The 21,175-nt window shown below is 45.4% G+C and overlaps 2 protein-coding genes across 4 annotated transcripts in view; one reads left to right on the top strand and one right to left on the bottom strand.

Annotated features, from left to right (window-relative positions):
* Window positions 1–6,965, top strand: part of SLK (STE20 like kinase) — a 63,301-nt gene extending 56,336 nt beyond the window's left edge. For all 3 annotated transcript variants that reach the window (XM_089780225.1, XM_006135378.4, XM_006135379.4), the window contains 3 exons: window positions 1,215–1,340; window positions 4,279–4,392; window positions 4,848–6,965. In XM_089780225.1, the coding sequence (XP_089636351.1) occupies window positions 1,215–1,340; window positions 4,279–4,392; window positions 4,848–4,994 (387 nt within the window). In that variant the 3' untranslated portion in view covers window positions 4,995–6,965. The remainder of the gene's footprint in view (window positions 1–1,214; window positions 1,341–4,278; window positions 4,393–4,847) is intronic.
* Window positions 6,966–13,176: 6,211 nt separating this feature from the next.
* COL17A1 (collagen type XVII alpha 1 chain) overlaps window positions 13,177–21,175 on the bottom strand; it is a 70,321-nt gene continuing 62,322 nt past the window's right edge. The window contains exons 50-57 of the mRNA XM_006135380.5: window positions 20,902–20,991; window positions 20,182–20,310; window positions 19,733–19,885; window positions 18,730–19,077; window positions 17,738–17,869; window positions 17,000–17,062; window positions 16,669–16,740; window positions 13,177–15,586 (exon numbers count right to left, since the gene is read on the bottom strand). Coding sequence (XP_006135442.3) covers window positions 15,531–15,586; window positions 16,669–16,740; window positions 17,000–17,062; window positions 17,738–17,869; window positions 18,730–19,077; window positions 19,733–19,885; window positions 20,182–20,310; window positions 20,902–20,991 — 1,043 coding nt within the window. The 3' untranslated portion in view covers window positions 13,177–15,530. The remainder of the gene's footprint in view (window positions 15,587–16,668; window positions 16,741–16,999; window positions 17,063–17,737; window positions 17,870–18,729; window positions 19,078–19,732; window positions 19,886–20,181; window positions 20,311–20,901; window positions 20,992–21,175) is intronic.

Genomic DNA, 21,175 nt, shown 5'->3' with positions numbered 1-21,175 from the left:
GATGAATTTAGAATATATTTCTAAAATCATCACACTGTAAAATGGAGACTGGATTGTTTATCAGAGAACTCTACCTACTGGGTCAGTCTGGAGCAGCCATTTTTACTTGCAGTGTAAGGGAAGTATTTGTGGTTACCTTTAATCCTTCTCCAGATTTGTTTGTACAGATCAGTTGGTTGTGTGCCCCAGTCACTTTTGATGTTTCCAAGTCATGAGCACATTATAAGGTTAGCTGGAGTGCCTGCAGCAGATCAGATTACTTCAATTGGATATAACCATAGACATTTAAATGGTTCTGACTTTTGACTGCCTAGGTTTGATGCAGTCATCTGTACACCTTCTAATTATTGAATATGAATGATGTTGATCATTTTAGGCGCCAGTCCTCAAAAGACTTACCACATACTTAACTTTACATACAGTAAGTGATCCCATGGAAATCAATGTGACTACTGAGTGTGTAAAGTTAAGTACGGGCATAAGTTTTTGAATTGTTGGGGCTGTAGATTTGATGGTGTGCACTTAATAAAATAAGATTGTATATGAGGTGAAAGACAAGAATTACTCATTTATGGCTTATGCATATTTTGAACATTCCATTATTTTTTAAAAATGTAGAGCCAGAGTCTAAGCTGGTGCAAATCCATTTGCACCATTAAAGTCAACAGTACTTTGTTGATTTACACAAGAAGATTTTGGGTTCATAATAACTGTAATTGGCATATTTTAGGGCAGGGGTGCCTAGATCTGTTCCCTGAGGCTCAGCATTAGGGAGCCTGCACTAGCCCCCCACCCAGGCTCTGATATGGGGGTCTTTCTCCTTCTCAGTCAGGAGCAACATAAGTGAAGATTCTCCCCCCCCTCTTCTCAGTTGTGTGCAGCCCCCGGCTGATTTCAGTGTGGGTCAGTGGCCCCTGACCCCAAAAAAGTTCTTCAACCCTATTTTAGTGGCACTGAAGTAGTAGTTATTTTTAAATGGGGATTTTAAACAAAGATGGAGAAGTGACATGACACAGAAGAGATGGGGGAGGAGCCTACTTTGGATAAGGGTATAATGGAAAATTCAGGAAATTACACTGATGACTTTAATCTTGTAACGTTCTGTCTAGTTATACTTTACATCCATTATGTTCTTTACATCCCTAGAAAAATCATTTATAAGATATAGCAGTATTAAGTACAGTATAAATCACCTACTCTGCTTTTAATTTTAGTTTGCTACTCAAGAAGAAAAGAGGCAGAAAAATGAGAGGTTGGCTCAACATCAAAAACATGAAAATCAAATGCGGGACCTTCAGTTGCAGTGTGAAGCAAACATCAGAGAACTGCACCAATTACAGGTTAAACATATAGAGCATAAAATAAGCAGTATATGATGAGAGTCATGTTAATCAATACCAAATGAGCAAATTCTGAATTTACTGATTAGGAAAATGTTTTGCTGGTTTTTTTCTTACAGAAATACCTACCTATATAGAAATTGAGAGCCTTCTCTAAGAGATGCAGTATATTATAACATAGTTAATGATAAATAGATTTCCATGCACACGTGCACACACACTAAAATAAGAAATATTACCTTTGTGCTTATCAACCTTTGTTTTAACTGCTATTTTTCTTTGGCAATATTTCTTTTTAATATTTTTTAATCAATATTCAGAACAGAGACAGGCAGCACCATCTTCTGTTAATTGATTTTTCAGTTCCTCTGCGTGATGTCAGTATCTCACCATAACAGTAGCTCTATAGTACTATATGTAATGAACCCTGTCTTGCATAGGACAGGATGCTGATTATATCTGCAGTTGTGGGACACAACTAAATTTACAGTGATCTAGGCCTCAATTTTTGGTCCTTTCATGACGTAAGTTGTAAAACCAGCTGCTGTACATCATTCGCCATATCCTCTTCCCCATTAGGGCTATGTCAACACTACAAAGAAAAGTTGGAAAAAGATACGCAAATTGCTTATCCTGTTTTTCTTTTGAAAGAGGCTTTTCCGAAATTTGGTGCATCTGTATGGCACGAAATTTTGGGAAAACCTCCTCTTTTTTGACACATCCCTTTTTCTTCGTAAAATGAGGTTTACAGGGATGGCGAAAGAGTGTGTCCGCTTTTCCGATTCCCCCCACCCCCTTTTCTCCCTCCCCACATAGACATAGCCTATTTTGCTCCAGTAACCTAAGGCAGATTCAAGATTTAAGTGACCTGCCAGTGGAAATCCTACAGTAGCATACAGCCAAGGAAACTGGAGCTGCACCACTCTTTCACAGCACCATGTGGAAGTGAACATGTTCACAGCATTGATGTGCTTCAGTGAACCCCCCTGCTCTGTACCTCATTAGGGGCCATTTCAGCTGGTGTAAGTTAGACCTCCCCTTTGGCTGCTTTGAGCTGTAGCAGGGGATAATTTGGCTCCCAGCTGGCTTCAGGAGGAAGACAATGATGTAAGGGTACAGCACCATTAGCTATCAGTGTTCCCCATTCTTCAGGTCTTAGACTGAGCTCAGCTAGGATTGATGCCTAAGACAACCTTGGTGATGTAGGTTCTTTGGCAAATGTTTATAATGAAAGTCTTCAGCAAGGTATTAAGCATATCCTTGCCTTTACGCAGGTTAGTAATAGGGATGTAAAAGGCTAATCGGTTAACTGGTAAGCCTCCTTAATGGATGAGGCTTACTGGTTCCAGATAACCAGTAAGGGCTGGAGCAGCTCTGTCTGTGTCCAGCCCACTCCGCTCCCCCTCCCCCCCACCTCCAGGTTATACGCTGGCTCGCGGCTACAGAGCCCATGAAGCTCCCTGGGAACGTGGCTGGCAGCACCCCCTGCTGGTCCCATTTCTGGGGAGGTGGCTTCACTGCCGCGGTAAAGCTTCCTCCCCATGAGCAGGGCTGGAAGTAGCCCTGTCCCTGGTCCTGGGGAGATGGCTTCACTGGCAGCTCTGCAGTATCTGGCTCCCCAGGAGCAGGGCTGGCACCAGGTAGCCAGATACTGCAGAGCTGCCAGCAAAGCCATCTCCCCAGGAATGGGTCCAGGGTTGCTTCCGGCCCTCCTCCTGGGGAGGAAGCTTTACTGTGGCAGTGAAACAGCTTTCAAGGAGCTGGTTGTCACTCTGCAACCCGCAGTGAAACCTTCCTAGGAGCACTGGCTTGGCTTGTTCAAGTTATACTGCAGAACCCGCAGCGGTGTATTACAGTAACTTTAGCAGTTACACGGTAACATTTTTACATGTCTTTTTACATCCCCAGTAAGTAGTCCCGTTCCCTTGTGCCTTGTTGGGCTACTCATCTCTTTAAAATTGAGTAGTCCTTTGGCACCTTAGAAACTAACAAAAATCTAAAGAGTATCATGAGCTTTCGGTGGGCAGATGAGCTCATGTGTTTAAGGTTAGCCATGTGCATAAATATCTTGCACTCTCCTGTGGCTTGTTGCCTTTTACCTCTTTGTAGTTGTGATTCTGATACTCCCTCAAGACATATAGCCTTTGATTTGTCAGTCAGCCTCAACTACTGGAATCAATGGCTGAGGTGGTTGCAAGCATACTGTTCTAATGTGAGGAGCTCTTAAATTGAGTCTGACAAAACTGACGTGACTGAACAGAGCAGATGCACTGTGTGACACTGAACAGATTAGCCAGTAAGACAACATGCAGTGTTGAGTGACGTTATCTTCTACACCAGTGGTTCTCCAACTGTGGGTCAGGACCCCAAAGTCGGTTGTGACCCTGTTTCTATGGACTCCCCAGGGCTGATGTTAGACTTGCTGGGGGCCAAAACTGACGTCTAAGTCCCACCGCTTGGGACCAGAGCACGAGCCCCTCTGCCCAGGACCTAAGCCACAGTGAAAGGGCTTCAGCTCTGGGTGGCAGGACTTAGGTAATAGGACCCCTGCCTGAAGCTGAAGCCTTTGGGTTTCAGCTTTGACTCCTGCCTCCCCCACCTGGGGTGGTGGAACTTTGGTCCCTGTGTAGTAATTTTTGTTGTCAAAACAGGATCACAGTGCAGTGAAGTTTTAGAACCCCTCTTCCAGGCCAGTAAAACACATTTCACAATATTCTGATTATGCCATATTTTATAACACACAATCATTGGGTCTGTTGGAAACATGAGGTCTTGATAAGAATACAGTACTAACATTGCATTATCGTATAATTATTTCACATCACAATATGCAGTGTAAGCTGGTTTAAAAGAATTAGGGCAACATATGTTACTGTGCAAATGGTTAATTGTCTAATCTGAATTAGTTTTCTTTAAGGATTATCTGCCTTACTTTCAGAATGAAAAATGCCATCTACTAGTTGAACATGAGACTCAGAAACTAAAAGAGTTAGATGAAGAACACAGCCAAGAACTGAAGGAATGGAGAGAGAAACTAAGACCAAGAAAAAAGGTAACCAAGAACTGTTTATAAGCAGAAGACAGATAAATGTTGTATCATACTCTGAAATTGAATGGTTACAAATAGGGCAGGACAAAAAAATCAATCCCAGGAAAACAGTGAAATTTAATATACAAAAAAATCGGTAGAGTATCTAGAAGCTACAGTGCATACAAGGGAGGCAGACCCAAGAAGCTTGCAAGTTATCCACCTTTTAGCATCTAATAGAATGTTTGTGCCCGTGTGTTTGTGTGTGTAAAAATAAATTGGACACTTAAACATAGCTACTGCTTTGGGCAGATTGTTTTATAGATGCAGACTAAGTGAAATAGTAAGACCTGAATGTTCAATTTGATGTTTGTCCATGTTTTTTGTAGTCTGTTACGTGAAAGTTGGACAAATAATACAGTGTAAGTGGATTTCTTTATACTTCACCATATACACTTTTGTTAATCTGTTCTTTTTAGACACTGGAAGAGGAATTTGCTAGGAAACTTCAAGAACAGGAAGTTTTCTTTAAAATGACTGGAGAGTCTGAATGCCTTAACCCTTCAACACAGAGCCGGATTTCCAAATTCTATCCAATCCCTAGCCTGCACTCCACTGGATCGTAACTAGGAACTTCTGTAGATTTTCTTATTTGGAATTCTCATATCTCCAGCTTCTGCCACAGTAGAATTTACAAACTACATCAGAGGATCTCAGTGCTTCTAAGTTTCAGTGGAGACAATCAACTGTCACTGTCAAGATTTTCCTTTTTGTTTCTGATGGGGAGAAGACGAAATAGAAGAACAGACATTGATCTGCAATGATAATATGATGTCATCGTTCAGATGTTTCAAGAAGAATTTTTTTCTTTATAAATCTGTTTCAGAAATGTTGTCTACTGTTTTGACATTAAGCAAATAAGCCTACAATGTTAGATATAGTCATTAAGGTCACAAAAAGAAACTGTTACACAAGTTATATGAACAATGCAATATTATTACCTTTTATTAACACTGATTTATCCACCGCAGAATTTCACAACTGAATCTGTGCTGTAAAGAGTTTAAAAGTTTTGTGTTATTGAGAGAGTCATTCTTAACCTGGGGCAGAAATATTTCTTCAAAGTGTATTGTTGAATTAGAAGAAAAAGAGCCTCAACATAATTAGTTACAGCAAATGCCTTTAAACATTTAAAAATAAATCTTCTGGCATCATAACTCAAGCAACCAAACCTCCATTACATGTTTTGTACATTAAAATCCATGATGAAATGGGGTGCTAGTTTCATTAATCCAGTGCCTGAGATACTTATTAATCTTTGCAATAGGATAGGCTTTTATTGTTGTTTTAAAAAAAAAAACCTTCTTAGTATTGGTTACTGTAAAAAAAAATCTTGCTGCTACTGCCATTTTTGTCATAATTCCTCACCCTAAAATATTTTGCACTAAAATATGTAAAGGTGAAAAACCGCTAACTTTAAAATGCACAAGTTATTATTTTCTTTACACATCAGAGGTATTTACTTCTACAAAATGAAGTAAAAACTATAGAATGTATTTTCAAAGTATAATGTGCATTTGCACATTGTTTCTCTAACATACTTGGACTGGGTAGATGAATCCTTCTGTTTTTACCAAAGTCTCTTCATTTGAAACTCCATCAGAGAAGTGGAAGTGGCTGGTCATATTTATGAACTAATTGCCGATATCTGATATGAATAGAAATATTTTGAAATTTTTGTTTGTCAATTTAAGTTAAATATGTAGACAAACTACTTTACAGATATGTATGTGTTTGGGTTGGGGTTTTTTTGCCACATAATAATTAACGTGTTATGATTTTTATTTTTCAAGTTCATACGTGTACTGTGGGTTATTTACTTGATTGATTTGCAGTGGGAAGAAAAATCTGAAATGTTTATCTTGTACCCGGTGAGGAAAAGGAAAAGTAGACTTGGAGGTTTAGAATTTTGAGTCATATCAAGACAGTATTATAAACTGTACATTGGTATGCCAAAGTTAAATTTGTAAAATAATGTTTGGTTTGTCATTTGAGATGATCTTTTAGTATCTTTGTAAAAGTTCTTTTATTTTTGTTTGTTTGATGCAAGCTAGCAAAAGAAATGAGACTGCTGAACATATAATGTTCATTTCATGGGAACAGTGATGCATGTGAAAGAACTGATTATAAATTAATGTAGAATTTTAATTAGCCTTGGTTGAAATCTTGGATGCTGAACTTTTAGCCTGTTAGTGCAGACAATTTAAATTAACAGCACAGTAAAGATAATTGAGAAATGCATGTTTTTGCTTAAATTTTGTAACATTTTTGATAAGCATAACTTACTCTGAAAATTACTTTATAGCTAGCCTTAATTTCTGGCATTTTATTATATAAATATGTATTGTGTACTGGATGTAAATTCACATACCATATCATACTAGAATGTTATATGTCGCTATTTGCAAAATTCTGTAATATGTTTATTTTAAAATGCTAGGGTGAAAAATGTCTTTGAAGGCCTCTACTTTTTAAGCTACATCTTTATAAAATGACTAGAACTAAATATAATATTAAATAGTGTTTATATCGCTATAGTCACCAGAACAATGTGTGAAAAACGGTTGCAAAGTACATTTAGTGTTTAATTTTTTGTGAGGGCGTCAGGCAGATTTTCCCTATCCAAACTATGCTTTCACCTCATTCACAATGTTTACTCGCTTCCCAGGCAGGGTATATTTTTTTCTCCTCACACTCCCATCATTTTTGGTTATTTGAATTATCTTTTGCTAATCTGTTTTATGACGCACTATATATCTTGTTCTGCATTTGTAAGACTTTTTATTTGACTTCCACTACCTTCCTCAATAATCTCTGTAACCTTATCCCTTCAGAAGTTGGATAAACTAATTTATTAAAAGAATACAGGAAGGGAATGTAGCAGCTGAAACCTCCTCAGACAATGTGTGGTCAGGTATGGATTTAGAATATTTCCAGTTATACTGCATTCATTAAAATATCTTACAGTATTTTGAAATGTCTTGATAAATAACATCTGATGTAAAATTACCATTTGGTAATAAAATCTAGGGTAAAATATTGTTTAGGGGCAGTTAAGCTTATAGAATTGCTTTTTTGAAGATTATGGAACATGAAGGAGGTGCACAAGATTGCTTTTATGCCTTTGTTAATGACACGTTTAAATTCAGTCTGAAGCCTGATCTCACTTATTTTCAGATGAAACAATTGCCTTTTTCACTGAATCTGGTATGCTAAAATGTCATGCTGCCTTTACTTCTAAACAGCATGGTCACAATCTGCACATGCTCACTTTTAATTCCAACCTCATGATAAATGCCACCAGAACAAGTGTACAAACTTATGAAGTGCAACTGAACATTTCAGTTGTCGTCCTTTATTTACAACAGACTTTCCCTTATTTAAAAGTACAGTTAGTCCCACTGGGATCTGCTTTTCCAGAAGATATTGAGACTTCTAAATTAGTGCCAAATTCTTCTCACCTGGTCCCTTAACTTCAGACTTTTTTGTACTCTCTTCAGTATTTCTTTGGAAAATGAATGTGGTGTTGACATTCTGCTAACATGCAAGTCCAGGAAAACTTCTGCTCTGAATCCATCCTAAACAAAACTGTAATCTACACAGTGGAAATTTCCCGTATGAATCAGCTGAAATTCCAGTGCCACAGATCATCTGCACATCACAGGTGCTGCACTTCTTGTGCACCTCCCCTCTGTATAGCTCCAGGCTGACTCTTGTTGCTTTTGGCAGAGTCAGAGCCTTAGGTCCGTTTTTGTGGACCCTGGAAGCAGGCTTCAATACCACCTTACGTGGCTCGCTTAGGCCCTGACCCTGTAAACATGGATGAGTTCAATAGCACTACTCACAGCATGAAGCCACTACTGCGTTTAAATGTTTACAGAGTCAGAGACTTTGTTAGTAGAACCTTTCAGGTGGATACCTCAGATTGCTGGATAATCTGAATTCTGTCATACTTACTGTAGAAGGTTCTTGATCCCATTTCTGACGCTCCTACCCAGAACTAAAGCAGTCTCCTTAAAGTTAAAATGGTCCTCCGATCACAGCGGCCACAGAAAGTGATATCTGGGCCCTACCGCAGTCCATGAGCGTTTTACTTTTGACTTCAATGAAGCCAGAATTGCACCCTCTTTTCCCCCTCTGAGGGGTGTAAATTTATATACACAAGGAATGTTTAAAAATATTTTTTTCTAAGCTTTCTCCTGCCCCACGTATCCCCCTGAAAGCACACCCATTGTAAAATGAAACAAAATACAGGACTATGTGGCACTTTAAAGACTAACAAGATGGTTTATTAGATGATGAGCTTTCGTGGGCCAGACCCACTTCCTCAGATCAAATAGTGGAAGAAAATAGTCACAACCATATATACCAAAGGATACAATTTAAAAAAAAAGTGAACACATATGAAAAGGACAAATCACATTTCAGAACAGAAGGGGGATGCGGGTGGGACGGGGGGGGAGAAGGTGGCTGTGTCCTAGGAATTCTGTCCATACTAGGGAGAGGAGCGTTCCTTGCTCCATGGCCTTGCCAGGAAATTTCATTCTGTTGTATTAAAACAGCACACAATTGAGGTTCTTACCAAAAGGTTGTACGCAGCTGTTTTGTCACCTGGGGTCAGGGATGTCCTCATTTGACTTGAAAGATTTTCTTGTAGAAAACTCAGAATAAGCAGAAATTAAATCAGGTAAGGCTGTATTACTGCCTTTTATGTCAACCGTCTGACGGGAAGTGAGTGACGATTGGGGCCACTCAAAGCGACTTTCTACAGGATTTTTTGAAAGCTGATTATTTCAAATGATGTATCGGGACTTTATGCTTGAGGAGGAATTGTCTGTTCAGTCAAGCCTTTCACCAGAAAAGGAAAAATACCTCTCCCTTTGGCTTTCTGGCAGTGCCATGCTTCATTTGCATAATTTATTCAAATTGTTTTGGCACATGGAGGTTTTGTGCAATAACAAGCAGTGTGGCTGGGTTTTTTTTGCACAAACCCTTATGTGAATGATGACTAGTCACATTGAGCAAGAGCTGAAACCATCAACCAGAAATTTAAAAAAAAAATCAAAGTTTGCCGAGGTGTACTTCTGCATAAGCAAAAACAAATATTGTACTAAGTGCAAGTGCTGTATGGATGAATCAGGTGCGTGGAAAGTATTAAAAACCATTAGAGGACATTTTATAAATTACTCTGCCTGTAGCCTGGTAATAGTCGCATGCCTTGGTGTGATAGTGTCAGCATCTGTTGAGATTTTATACAGTAACAGCTGTCTACACTGCACTTCTCTACAGAGCGGATGTCTCAGACATGCTACACAGTTACCAAATTTTACCCAGCTACCTTTGTCAGGCAATTTATTCCATGAGCTATTTTGCATATTTACAGATAATTTGTATAGAAACAAATTTCAGCTTTAAACCACAGTGTGGATTTATTGATGGGGGAAGACCTCTCTGCCAGAGCCCTGGTAGATTTAGGTCCCTGTTGAACTCTCCTGCACAAGTCCAATGACAGTCTTGCACCCTACTCTGTCAGCATGCTTTAGCCTAGGACTTAATCCAGAGCAACTGGCCTTTCAGTTTCAGGTAGTGTCCATGTGATTCTTGGTCTTTCTACTGAGACTGACAATTAGTGCAAAGTCAGCCTTTTCGTTTGTGTTGAGGCCCATCAAACCCGTTACATAGGCCCCACCAAACTTCCATTATGTGAAAATTCTCTGAGCTGGGCTAGATGAATACTAATGCTTAACACATGAAAATGCTGTAGGCCCATGGAGTAGATTGCGATCTACCAGTAGATCTCAGGGGCTCTAAGTGTAGCTCTTGAGCCCTCTCTGAAGTGCGCGCCTGCGCAGTACATTTACATTAGATTTCCTCATTTGAGGAGCAGCTACTTACCGAGCAACAACACAGGTGAGTAGCTGCGAGGAATGGTGGGAGGTCGGGAGGGCTGAAACACCCCAGCCAGGTGACTGTGGCTTTCAGCTAACAGAGGCTGCCCTGTGCTCCAGCTGATCAGTGGCTTCCCCTTTGCGCCTGCCCACGTGGAGCTTGGTGCACTCTGGCTGAGTGCCAGGGCCAGCTGGCTGGGTAGCCACTTTTCTTCGCTCTAGCCTGGCTGCCCTGTGGTCAGTCCTTCTGTGCAGAAACCAGTTCCTTCTGGCACCCTGTCTCCTACTACAGAAACCTGTCCTGGCACCCTGCCTCCTCTCCCCTGCCCCAGAACCCACTAGCACCCCTCCCTAGTACTGTGTCCCCTGCTCCCAAATGACTTTTCTATGGGTTAGTGACCCTTTACTCAAGGCAGGTTTCCTGTCATTCTCATAAATAAAGACAATGCAGAAACTTTTTGTGTTTAACATAGTATTTTATTTAAAAATGAAGCCTAGCCAACAAGCCCCCATCTGACCACAACTACTCTTGCATTCCCCCTTCCCCAGACCCTAGATCTGAGCCTATCAAACACTGGAACCTCCTGCCCTCTGCCCCTCACATACCCCAACCCAAATTCCTGCACCCTCACATCCGCAAGCTTGTGGCTTGCTTAGTATCCCAACACTGCACAGCCTGGAGCCTCCTCCCCGAGCCAGTGTCCCCTTCTCCACCTCCTCCTGCATCCAGATTTCCTCCCAGAGCTTGCACCTCTCACCCCTTCCCACACCCAAATCCCTCATTCCCACCCCAGAGACTACACATCCTGTCTCAACACAGCAAGGGTCCAGCTAGACTGCAGAGTTTTTCAGGATTCTGGAGATATCCCAGAAAAACTCTTCTGCATCCAGGGTTGTATTTGTTGTTCTGCTTTTTTAGTGGAAGAGCAAACAGGCTTTTTTAGTCACCCCTACATTCCTCTTTCCACAAGGAATAAGGTGGCTTCCAAAAGAAGGGGTTTTTTCCTGACATTTGGTCCAGTCTAGACAGGCCAAATATTGGAAAAACCTCTTCCTACAGAAGACTTTTTTTTTAAAGCAGCAGTATAAGTATTGGGGATAGCAAGTGATGGAGAGGAGGAGAATAGAGAGGGCGGGGCTTCAAGGAAGGGGCAGGGCGGTAGATCTTGGCTTGGTCTGTATTTTAAAATGTGATCTTGGGTGTAAAAAGGTTGGAGACCACTGCTGTAGGCCATGGCTGGTGGCAGCCAAGCATCCAAAAAACATGTACACCCCTCTTCAGTTATTGCCAACCACACCAGTAAAACTCTTGTCAAGTCCCTCAAAAGCGTGGGAATTGCTTAAAAATGATGAGATTTAAAATCATGTGTTTTTTGGGTCAGAGCCTGAGTTCTATAACACCCCTCCCCTAGCCCCATGTCTCATGGCAAAATTCAACCTGAAAAGGAACAAAAATGTGCACACACCAATGAGCGGGAAGCCTCCCACCTCCCTTCATATTTGAACAGCCCAATTCCCCGCATTCAGCCCCTGGGCTGTCTCAGGCTTCCTGAGGGATTGTGACTAAGTTTTGCACATGGAATGGGGACAAAGTGTAGCCTCTTTATTCCCCTAGCAGAGTGTAACAGCCCCCACTCCAGCATGGCTGATCCCCTCTGGCCCCAAAGCTCCTTCCCAATCCTCCCCCACCCTCACCAGGCCCCAGCAAACCCCACATTCCCTCCCACAGGCAACCCCCTTCTTCCCCTTCACTCTGCCGCTGCAGGCCCCAAGGCCTTGCCCTTCAGCCTACGGAAAGAAGCTGCCATGCTGGGACATGGCTGCCCCAAATGCCTACCTCCCCTCACTGGCCTGGCTCCCAGTGATTCATCCATGGAGACTCCTTGCTCATTGGCAGCAGCTCTGCCTTGCTTGGGGCCCCGTAACCTTGAGTGGCTCACAAGGGGAAACCAGTCCCGGCCACTCGCCAAACAATCCACCCCCCAAACCAGAACACCACTGCTCAAGTTACAAGTGGTGGCAGCATGTGATAACATTAGTGGCAGCTAGTACTGGGCAGGAGCAGGGAACAAATGAAACTCCTGGCCTACCTCTGGGAGTCCAGCAGGGGCTAATGGGCAGGTTCTTGGCAGGGGTCTGTACTGAGTACGATCACAAGCCATGCTGTCTAGGATGGAGACCTGCAGCATGAGGTAGGGAAGGGGCGTGACCCAGTTCACACAAGGAGGCCGCACCTGAATGGAGAACAGCCAGGCCAAGTGCTGTAGCTGCCAGAACATCCTTTACAGCTTGGCTGAATTGCTTCCTCCAGGCTCTTAACCACCCCCTCATTAATGAGTAGCCCAGAGCTGTTTGAAAGAATGGCCAGGCAGTGTGGTCTACAAACAACCGGCCGCACTCCTCCGTTTAGGGCAGTCAGTTATTTTTTGTCAAGCTCCACATTTCTTGGGTATGGCATAGTCCAGGTCTAGACACTAGAGAAAATAATTTTAAAATAACAATGATAAGTAAATAAAAAGATTTTGTAGTCTGTGCAAAAGCACCTAGCAAAAAAGGCCAGTCTGCCTCTGTAAAAGCCACAGAATTTCACTGGTTAAACCACGTTGGAAACTAAAAATTACTTTCTTCCAAACAAAGAGGCGCAGAGACTGGAAGGAGGGGTGCTGTTGCATCTGCTGGCTTGATGTGGTTTCCATCATACACAGGGTTTCCGGTTTGGTTCAGTGTGCTCAGTCTCACCACTGTACAAGTTATTTCGGTACCCCAGCTAGGAGGAGTTTGGTAGGTTTTCCAGGCATTGACAGGAAACACATGTACAGACTCCAACACTGTTGCAGTAGTTAAACAAGACACCAAGTGAAACTTTTCAGGGCATTTTATTACAAAGGGAAGGTCTCATCAAGTACAGGCATTGTATGTACAATCCAATAGTAAACTTTGTTCATTTAAAAATATAGCAAGCTTCTGTGCATTCAGAAAGCCAGCCAGTTAAACACAGCCCATGTTTCAAACCATCAAAACAAAATAATACAGGAACCAAATGGACCAGCTAGACTTTGTAGCATGGGCCCTTCACTAGAGTTAGTGAATAAAACTGATGAGTGGTGTTTACGCTTTGAATGAAAGTAAGCAGATGTTGTTTTCAGTAAGATCTATGATTTGATCTATGAAGCTCAGATACCAAACCTGTCTAGCAATTAAGCGCCCAGTTCCAGTTTAACACCTTTAAATGGAGGAAAATCAGCATTTGCCAGCGTAGAGCCTTGAGATTATCCACAGGGTAATTTTGGAATTGAGTATACCTGACTAAGCAGTTGGGGGATGGGGTTGGTGTGTGCTACTGATGTGTCTCTCAACGGGCAGGTGAGGTAAGACTGTTAAATGGAAAACTGCATACACTTCAGTGGTCAAATGACTGACTCGTTAATCTCTGTAGGTCATAGAGCCCTTCCAGTTAAGCCAGCACATGGCCAGTTCTGTCCCTGCCAGATTAGCCCTGCACTGATGGGATAAATTTAAAATTGTGAAATCATTGGACTGTTGAAAAAAATGAAGATGTTGTCAACGAGACAAAGGGGCCATTCTCCCCTTGCCCCATGTGTGTAATTCCCTACTAACGATGGAAATCATGTGCCCAGTCAGCAGGCAGTTGGCTATTTAGGTTGACTATGTTCATTGTACAATTAGGACAGTGACCGTTTGTCACAAATAAAGCTCACTTTGATAATGTGCCGTGATGTGATAGGACGTGCTGAAAACATGCCTGGTTCTTGAGGTGCCTAGTGTTACCATCTCCATGCATGATGTGTTGTGTTTCGTTTGAGCCAATGAACCCTAATGTTAGCCTTGTGACACTGAGGCTAATGCTGAGTTCCAAATGTAAATCCTTGATCGGAGAACATAGGGTTAAAACACACAGTAATTGGGAGGTTTACATTCAAAATTGCATTTTCCCCCACCTTAAAAAAAGAACCGTATAAAAATATTTTTTAAAAACAACAAATCATGTTTACCAAAAGTGCTTAAGTTCTAATGTCCCCACACCCTTCACATCTTGGCAATGCAGTTGGCATTTAAAATTAAAAGGATATTTGGCAGAGTCACCTGCATAGCATATGGGTGCCCATCCTGGGTGTGTCTGTATGCAATTGCATGGCAGTGTTGTAGGACCACGCTTTGTAGCATTGGCCTATGAAAGGAACAGATGTGGCATCTGTTTCTACTGCAATATTACATGGACTTATCAAGCAGCTCCAAATGCATTTCTGAGTGGTGCCAAAAAGCGTGTTTGAAATTTATAAGGGCCGCCTCCATTTTAGTAATAATGAAATGGTAACATCTTACCACTGCACCTGTGCAGGTGGGAAGCTGAAGTGTAAACAGAGGTCAGGTATTTCTCTGTGTGCTCTAGTGTCTGAGTTATGTTTACTCTTCAGTTTCCATTGCTGGTGAATTACATGTCCGGCGTTTGACAGCATAGCTGCTCCCCAGTTTTTGACTGTCAAATGATACGGAGACTTCCACGCATCCCTCCACCCACTCTGCCTCACCTCCAAGAAATCCTGATCCCTGCAGAAGTGTGGCTGAGTTTCTTACATTGTTGCTTTCATCAGAACACAGCAAAAAGAAGAGACAATCCATAGCCATGCACAGCGACGGGTGGCAAGTACAATGAAACCTGCACTCAAGCTCAGTGGCTTGAGACAACCTACTTCTATGATCTCCAAAGCCTCCCAATCACTTTTGTCCAAGTTTCAGTTCAAAACCTTGGCTCGGAGTCTGATTTCAGAAAAATTGCTCACCTGCCTGGATTTTTTAATTTCCAGGATGCTTGAGTAGTTGGTTAAAGCAGGTTTTACTGTATTTATCTAAGTCTGGCATTAATGCAAGATGCCTGTCTTGGTGACAAAGGAAGTCCTTAGAAGACCTAAGTTACAAATACGGGAACGTGAATACAATTTGCATCAGTGGACAATGTGTGTGTGGGATTAATGCACAGAGACCCATCTGTTTGCTGGGCAGTTCAAACTAGAGTCATTGAAAGCCCAACAACACCAAATTGAAAAACAAAGACCCGTCCTGAACTACCAAGTCTGTGGTTAGTTGACTGACTAGGAAGATGTTCTAGCAGGAAGCCAGTAAAGAGGCAGATTCTCGACTAGATTCCAAAATGGCAGCCGTGGAGCCGGCAGAACGGAATGCTGATCCCGGTGCTTAACTTAAACCTCCGACACTTCTTCTTTTTCTTCTGCCAACAAATACTTGCTCACCTAAGAGAGAGAGAGCAAGATTGGGAAATGCTGGGTATAAAAAGGCAAAGTCACCGGAGACGGGTTGTTCTGGTGACACCTTAAAGCATTCACCTGCCTTTCGTTTTCAGACCGATATTTGCCCTTGGGTTTTGGTACGCATATAGCCTTCAGTCCCCCTAGTGCAGAGGGCATATGCAACACTGCAGCCTCTATGGCAGGGGGTTCGTAGTGGTTATTTATGAAGGTTTCCATGAGGTTGTCTATCGCCATGGTATCTGAGTTGCCTGGGCTGTGTGCCGCCTCCGTGTCTTGGCCTTAGTTTCACCCTTTGTGAACCCCTACACTTGGTCTCGGCCATCTGATCTACGGCAAGGGGTATTTTTGGCCCTCACAGAACTCCCCCTTGGTTCCAACCATGGTTTAGAATTTGGCAATGGAAGGGCCTTTTATAGCAGTAGGATTCCTTCCGGTGTGAGTTATTTTGGACAGTGAATATAAAGGCAAGAAGCAAAAGGTGCTCCCTAAAATTCAGAGGCTGGCCCAGAGAGTATTCTCCAAGCTGCTAATGAGGGCTCAGCGCCAGCTGTCCAGAGGGCCCCTCGGAGGAGGGATGGAGCATGTGGCTCTGCTCTGGGCATTGAGGGAAGAGGGATTCTATTCCATTTACTCCCGGAGGTGGGAGAGGTAAATGGGAGGCGCGGTCAAGCGACTCGCCCCAGGGTGCAGAGCAAGTCCAAGCTGGAGCCAGGATTCAAACCGAGGCTCCCAGCCCTCATTGAAGCCACCAGAAGATGCCCCCAAGGGCTATGTCAGCCCCCACACTGCTGATTACTTTCAGGAACAACAGCATTGCGCAAGAGGGTTTTTGTTGCGCAAGAAGAGGCAGTGTAGACAGCTCCTTCTGGCGCAAGAGCCTCTTCTGCAAAAATGGCGACTCATTAGGTATGCAAATGAGGCTCGGCGATATTCCACACTTAGCCTCATTTGCATATTTCTCACGCAAGAAGCCGCCAGTGTAGACATAGCCAAGCAGTGCAGAGCACGTGCAGCACTGCAGCCCTTGGGGCGGGGGTAAGTAGTGGTGACTGGCCATTTCTTACCTTTCTCTCCTTTTTCCCCTTTGGGGCCCCTAGGTCCTTGGCGTCCTGGAGGCCCCATTGGCCCAGGTTCACCTGCAAGAACAAGACGGACATGTTTGCTTTTCATTGTGACCTGCAGGTCAATCGCCCCCCCGCCCCACTCGTTGCTTATGGCAAGAGCTGGGGTGGGGGAAAAGGGGGTATCAAGGCTAGGGTGACGCTAGGGATCAGAGGCTGAAGACAATGCATGCAATGCGCAGCTAGAAGACTCTTCCCAGAGCCTGTGCTGCTGGCTGGTTGGCAGAGGTTCCTGGACTTGAGTGCAAGGAGGCAGCAGGTTTGCAGTTCTTACCTTTGGGCCCTGGGTAGCCCCTGGCTCCCTGCTGACCAGGTGGCCCTGGGATGGTACCATATGCTGTAGGGGAAAAGGAATGAATGCATCAGTGGGATGTGCCAGCAAACAGGCCCTTGACCTGGCTGCAGAAACACCGAGCCGCCCTGCAACCAGACTCCGATCCAGGCTCTCTGGTCTGTTTTCCTAAGTGGTCTAGCCTGGTCTGTTTGGGGTTTTCTTTCTGATTTGGGATGTTGGGGAGGCTCTGGGCCAGATTCTGATCTCCCTTCCCCTGGAACAGCCCTGCTGGCTTCAGCCGGGTGTCTCCAGATCCTCACCGATGCCACCCAGAGCGGAGGAACACGGCACAGGGAGTTCTTAGCGAAACGTATGGAGCTGCAGCTGGAACCTGCACAGCTGGCGTAGGATTGCCCCACAGGCTGCTGTAAATGGTTCTGTGATGGGCTAATGGGCTGTCCTGACTGAGGCTAAATGCTTCCCGACCCTGTGCTGAGCGGCAAGCGAGGCCGAAGACGGAAAGAGCCTTTCTCCTCCTGCTTGTGGCACAGGGGACATGCTGAATTTCGGGTCCTACTCTTGCAGTATGCAAGGGCCAGCGAACGTTGCCAATGAGAGAAGCCCAGGGAACCCCACCCTCTCTGAGCACCTCAGCCAGCAATGCTGGGCCAGCGTGGGGAGGCTGCGAGAACACATGACGTTCTGGCACGAGCAGGGAGGGAGCAAAGTGGTTCTTACTTCTGAAGAAGTCCATGAGGTCCTCAGTGACGTTGCCATAGTTTGCAAACACCCTGCTGATCCCAGGTGGCCCAGGAGGTCCTGGTGGACCTTGCGCAGCGTAAGCGACCACGTCCCGAAGGAGGCCTCGGCCTGGGAAATTAAACGTGGGGCTTAAAGCAACGACAAAGAGGGCAGTGACAGAAGCTTCGGCAAGGCAAGCCCTGTCCTGGGGTGATTTGAATGGCAGATTCGTGGCCTATTAACATTGCTCCAGCCCTGCAGGGTGAATTCCAGGGGCTAACCCAGTAAGAGATCCCCTTTTCCTGCAGGAGAGGATGACTCTTAGAGGGTTGTGCTGCATGTGGTTTCACTGCTCTGGAGCTTGTACTCAACGTCTTGGAGCAGTGCGGTTTAATTTGCCCTTCTAAATCACCAGAGAACAACGGCCCCTGTGCGGGGGACCAACACAAGAACCCCAGGACCATGCGAGCCCTAATTTGAGGACGTCAGAGGGACTTGGGTCTTGCCCTGGTACCTCTGCACAGGCGCCATTTCACCCAAAGACAGAGGGAGGCGAATCCCCCAAAGCCGTGCGTTACAGTGTCATTTCCCTGGGCAGGTGAGGGCTGCCCCTTGCCTACTGCTAGAAATAACGAAGCTCAATTCACTCTGGCAAAGAATTCACAGATCACTCTGCACCCAAGGGTTTGTGACTCTGCAGTAATTTGCTCCCAGTGGCCCAGGAGAAGAAGTAGCCTGGTCCGGGAGGCTAATTTCCGCCTCCTTGCACAGGAATTTTCTGCTGGCGAGGATCAGTAGCTCTGTGCCTTGCTCCCAGGGGCGATGGCCTTGGGAGAGAGCTGCAGCCAGCATTGCTCAGCCAGAAGGAGTTTTGGCCCATCCGATGGGAAGGAGGTAGGAAGGGAAGGGGGTGATTGAAGAGAGATGGGGTGTTGGAGGACTCAGGGAGTTGAGGTCCCACGTGCAGTGGGAGAAGACTCCGCACTCACTCTGGATGCTCTCCGACACCCGAAGCGCCAGCTCGTTGTAATCCAGCGATCCGGTGAATGACTCGCTATAGGAGCCGCCTGAACTCGTCGATCTGCCCTGTGTTCTGTCTGCTCCCGCAGATCCGCCGTAGGAGCCGCCTGCACCCAGCAACCCATCGTCCAATCCGCCGGCCCCCAGGGATCCGCCGTACGATCCTCCTGCCCCCAGGGATCCACTGTACGAGCCGCCGGCGCCCATGGATCCTCCATATGACCCAGTCACAATGCTGCTATCTCCTTTTGGCCCCGGGGGTCCCATCGGCCCTGGGGGCCCAGGAGGCCCTATGATGAACCTTCGAACATCATCACCTGCAAAACACAACAGGCGCTGATAGGGTTGTAGCCCACAGACACACAAATGCCACACTCCCCCTGCTAGACAAAGAGAGACTGTGGGCATTGGCTCTAGTGGCTGGCAGCCTCGATATGCCGGGCAGTGGCTGAGGATCTGCAACATGATTTGACTGCAGAATGCAGCAGGCAACATGTTTCACTTTCCATCTGCCAACTGCCCCACGAGACTGGGAAGTGTCCTTAGCCCCAGAAGGGGAAACTGAGGCACGGAGCCGCAAGATGGAGTCTCTCCAGAATGCAAGCCACTTTTTCAAAGGTTGCCCTCAGCAGCTTGTCAGCACAGGATGGAGGCCAGGCTGGGTTCAGGGTGTACCTCCTGCTGGCTCAGTCTACTAGACCATACCCCTTTCCTGTTGTCCATGAGGAAAATGCCTTCCCCATAAAACAGGCAACCGTAGAAAACACCCAATAAATCCACCTTTAAATATAACCAAAATAAGCACCCATCACCTCTCCAGTGGTGTACATCTTCAGATTGCCGCATGCTATATGCTATATTACCACCTGCCCGTCCCGTCCCGTCCCGTCCCGTGCAGAACAGGGAAGGTGCAACAGGTGAAAAGAGTGGGCGGGTGGTGAGACTCTGCCCTCAGACCCCAAGTCTCCTTACTGGCTAGATACTGGATCAGCTCGCTCCTGAATGTGTCGCTCAGCACGTTGTCGGTGTAGGAGAAGTGGCCGGTTCCTGACAGCCCTGGTGGCCCGGGGGGCCCTGGAGGTCCTGGGGGGCCCGGAGGTCCAGAGACGGACGCGTAGCCCACTCCTGGGGAGAGCAGGAAGGGGAGAAATAGCATTTTGGCCAAAGGACGGGGACCCAGCAAGGACCCTCACTTCGGAACCTTGATGGTGTCAAGGTTTTTGGAATCTTGATGGTTTCAGGATTCCGACCCCACCTTCCACCTCTCTCCCCGCCCTAGAACAGAGGTTGGGGAGATTTGCAAGCTGCCTGGGGATTCAGTCCCACTTAATGGGACGTGCTCATCCAACTCTCCCTGCGTGTCGTTTCCTCTGCCGGCCCAGACCCCTCCCAGCAGCTGTGGAGAGGAGGACGCTCCTTACTTTGCAGGTAAGAGGTGACGTCCTCCAGGGTAAACGTGGAGAGCGAGCTGCCTGGCATTCCAGGGAGACCTGGGCTTCCAGGGGGTCCTGGTGGCCCTGGGGGTCCAACAATGCCACTAAAATCAGAACCTGCAAGAACAAGGGAAGAGAAAGTCATTGTCAGGCTCCCCCCACTACACCCAAAGCGTCGGTCCCCTGCAAATGACAGCTGGTGAAAAGGCTTCATTCCCGTGCTTGTCTTTGCAGCAAGAGCACATGAGGAGTCCCAGAGAAAGTTCTGTGAGCGATGGGGCAACCTCTGCCTATTTCCATGCCTCACATGGAACGGAGACGTCCCAAGCTCCCAGATGGGTTTGGCCCCAGTCAGCCTCCTGACCGCCCTTCAGATGGCGCAAGTGCCCGGAGGCGATACGCAAAGGTTTGTGCACAAACCACACGCTGTCTGTTAGGGACGCTGTGAGTCTGAGGGAACGGTGACATTCGTACAGTGTAACCACATGTCTGCAAGCAGGGCAGAACGCCCCATCGGAGGGTAAACCATGACAGCAGGTGGTAATGGCAGTGCTGGGCTTAAACCAGACTCTCCTGTAGATGATGGCGTAGTTATACTCTCCTCTCCCAGGAAAGGATACTTTCCCCTAAGCTGTTGATCAGCCTGTAAAAGAACATTGCTACCTACCTGACACATGGCCAGTAGGACCTGACAGCCAGAGCGCTTACCTTGGAGTAAAGCTGTTAGGTCACTATAAGATGTTCCAGGCAACCCTGGGGATCCTGGGGGGCCGGGGAGCCCAATACTGAGTCCATTATCTAGGAAATTAAAAACATTTTGCTGTGAGGATTACAGGGACGTAGGCTCGACAGTACACGTGTCACTGAAACGTGATCCCTCTCAGTGTGGGACAAAGAGCCAATAATAATCCCGGTGGGTTGAAATTCATCTCTGTACAGAAGGTCAACCCACGGCTAAGGGGTATGTACCACTTAGGATCTG

This window comes from Pelodiscus sinensis, chromosome 8 (genome assembly GCF_052426305.1).
Source record: "Pelodiscus sinensis isolate ZL-2025 chromosome 8, ASM5242630v1, whole genome shotgun sequence".
Taxonomy (NCBI): Eukaryota; Metazoa; Chordata; order Testudines; family Trionychidae; genus Pelodiscus; species Pelodiscus sinensis.
The sequence above is the reverse complement of the archived record's forward strand: the minus strand, read 5'-3'. Positions and strand labels throughout refer to the sequence as shown.